This window comes from Herpailurus yagouaroundi, unplaced genomic scaffold (assembly GCF_014898765.1).
Source record: "Herpailurus yagouaroundi ecotype Mexico unplaced genomic scaffold, PumYag 219, whole genome shotgun sequence".
In the NCBI taxonomy this organism is placed as follows: Eukaryota; Metazoa; Chordata; class Mammalia; order Carnivora; family Felidae; genus Herpailurus; species Herpailurus yagouaroundi.
The window spans coordinates 1,941,043-1,943,585 of record NW_024412450.1 but is presented as its reverse complement, the minus strand read 5'-3'; the positions used below and the strand labels follow the sequence as shown (position 1 = coordinate 1,943,585).

The window sequence follows — 2,543 nt, the reverse complement described above, 5'->3', positions numbered from 1 at the left end:
TTACATTGGACTATGATATTTTGGACCAGTAATCAGCAGGAGACTCTCAGTGTGGGTGGGGAAGTATAAGTTTTTCCAATTCCTTAGGTCAAGGGCCCACTTTTCAGTTGACAGGGTGGTGATTATTTTATTTTACAAACAGCAAGGGTTTCTTTGTTCTTATACTTCCTGTGCCTTTTCTCTCTTCCTCAGGGTTTATGCTTTGCCTTCTTCTAATTTTTTTCGCTTGTAGAAATTCCTGCTAATTGTGGAGCACTTTTCTTTTTGGGCTAAAATATTTGGGGTATATTCAAAGTTCTCCCACTGTTAGGACTTCTCACTATTTCCAGTTTTTCTCAACTACATCAACAGCCCCACTGCCAGGCTGCAATCTTGTGATTACTGATCCTAATTGTGTGTTTTTATCCTCTCCTTACACAATATTTGAAGTTTCTGGGCTTTGCATCTCTTAATTTTACTGAAGGTTTGGGTGGCCAGGAAGGTGCTGGTTTCCTGGGGCTTTTATGTATGTTAGAAGAAGAGGGGAAAAAATCTTCACAAGGCTATATCTGCATTGCTTCCAGAACCTGGAATTATAGGCTCAACAATTCCCCTTGTGTGTCTTAAATTTGCCCAACCTTGGATTCTAATATATTTGTGAGGTTATGGTCATGTCCCACATCTCCTACTTTAAAAAGTTCTCTTTATAGCTGCTTTTATTAATCTAATGTCATTTTACTACATATGAATTTATGAGGTATGTTAATCTTCAATTTTATTGTAAGTAAATTTAGCTTTACTGCTCCTAAATATTCTTTACATTGTAGCTCACTCCTAGGGTCTTCCAAATAGTAATCTTGCCTTACTTAACATCCATGATGTAAAATTAAAAATTCAGAAAAATTAACTCACTGTTATTGTTACATTTGCTCCCCAGGCAATGGAGAACGTCACTACAGTGAGTGAGTTTCTCTTACTTGGCCTGACCAGTGTTCAGGATCTGCAGCCTTTCTTCTTTGTGCTTTTCTTAATCATTTACTTGATAAGCTTGGTTGGAAATGGAGCTATATTGGTGATCATTATTTTGGAGCCCAAACTCCACTCCCCCATGTATTTTTTCCTGGGAAACCTTTCTTGTCTGGACATCTGCTATTCTTCGGTGACACTGCCCAAGCTGCTTCTAACCCTCTTGTCCACTCGCAGGGTCATATCTTTCCTAGGCTGCATCACTCAGCTACACTTCTTCCACTTTCTGGGCTGTTCTGAGGCCATCTTGCTGGCCATTATGGGCTTTGACCGATTCGTGGCCATCTGCTACCCACTTCACTATGCCATGCTCATGAACCACCAGGTATGTGTCCTCTTGGCTGCCATAGCCTGGCTCACCAGCTTCCTTTATGCTCTGATGCATTCTGTCCTGACTGCACGACTGAACTTCTGCCACTCTCTGAAACTCCACCACTTCTTCTGCGATGTGAAGCCTCTCCTGGAACTGGCCTGTGGTGACACGCAGGTCAATCAATGGCTTATTTCCATCATCACAGGTGGGATTTCCATGGGTGCCTTCTTCCTGACTCTTCTCTCCTACCTCTATGTCGTTGGTTTCCTTCTGTTTGAACATCAGTCCTGCAGCACACTTCACAAGGCTCTGTCCACGTGTGCTTCGCACCTCATGGTGCTGTGTCTTTTCTATGGGCCTGTGGGCTTCACATACATCCGTCCAGCCTCAGCCACTTCCATGGTTCAGGATCGGTTGGTGGCTGTTATATACAGTGCAGTCACCCCAGTGCTGAACCCACTGATATACACTCTTAGGAATAAGGAAGTGTGGTTGGCTCTGAAGAAGATCTTTAGGAGGAAGTTTTGTTGAAAGACTGCCAGGAGCACCTCTGGGACTAACAGGGCGGATGTCTGATGTCCATTAAGAGTCATCCCTTCGTTGTGGTGAATGGTCTACTTGATTTGCTTTTCTCTCAGGGATTTGTAGCACTTGTCACTGTGTTCTGCACTTATTTATGTATAATCATTCTTGGTTCAGTATTTATTCACCTATTTACTTAAGAAATGGTCATTGAGCGTATGTTATATCAGACAGTGTAGTAGGGGCAGAAAACACAGGAGTGAGAAAAACTCCACAGTCTTGTGAAATCAGTTTAGTGTAATGGGGACCACCCAACAAGCAAACCCGTAAGTAAACATGTAAGGATAATAGTATGGGATTGAGAACTAAAAGGAGGTAGGAAGGATGAGGAGCAAATGGGATGGGCACATATGATATAATAAAGAATTTATGTGCTCTCTGTCCTGAGTTTCTGAAATAGAGCTTCTAAAACTCTCAGAATTCCCCAAGTGACACAGTGTCTTTGTTATTCATAAACCACTTGGATCACACCTGGGCTTATGCTCATAAGGTGACCTTATATGGGCCCCAAGACAGCTTCAGGATGGGGCTGGTCCTGCCAGAAACACCAACCATATGGCTAGAGGTTTGCGGCTTTGAGTCATGGTGATACAAACCTGACTTCCAGAGAGGAAGGAGGCTGGAGGCTGAGCTCAGCTATGTG

General features: G+C 42.9%; 1 protein-coding gene across 1 annotated transcript; it reads left to right on the top strand.

Moving 5' to 3' along the window:
- The first annotated feature begins 919 nt into the window (after nt 1-919).
- Nucleotides 920-1,849, top strand: OR12D3 (olfactory receptor family 12 subfamily D member 3). The gene has a single exon (XM_040457127.1). The coding sequence runs from the start codon at nt 920-922 to the stop codon at nt 1,847-1,849; it is 930 nt and encodes a 309-aa protein (XP_040313061.1).
- Nucleotides 1,850-2,543: the final 694 nt, after the last annotated feature.

Excerpts from the sequence above, each read along its gene's own strand:
- OR12D3 (XM_040457127.1), top strand. The coding sequence starts at position 920 with ATGGAGAACGTCACTACAGTGAGTGAGTTTCTCTTACTTGGCCTGACC.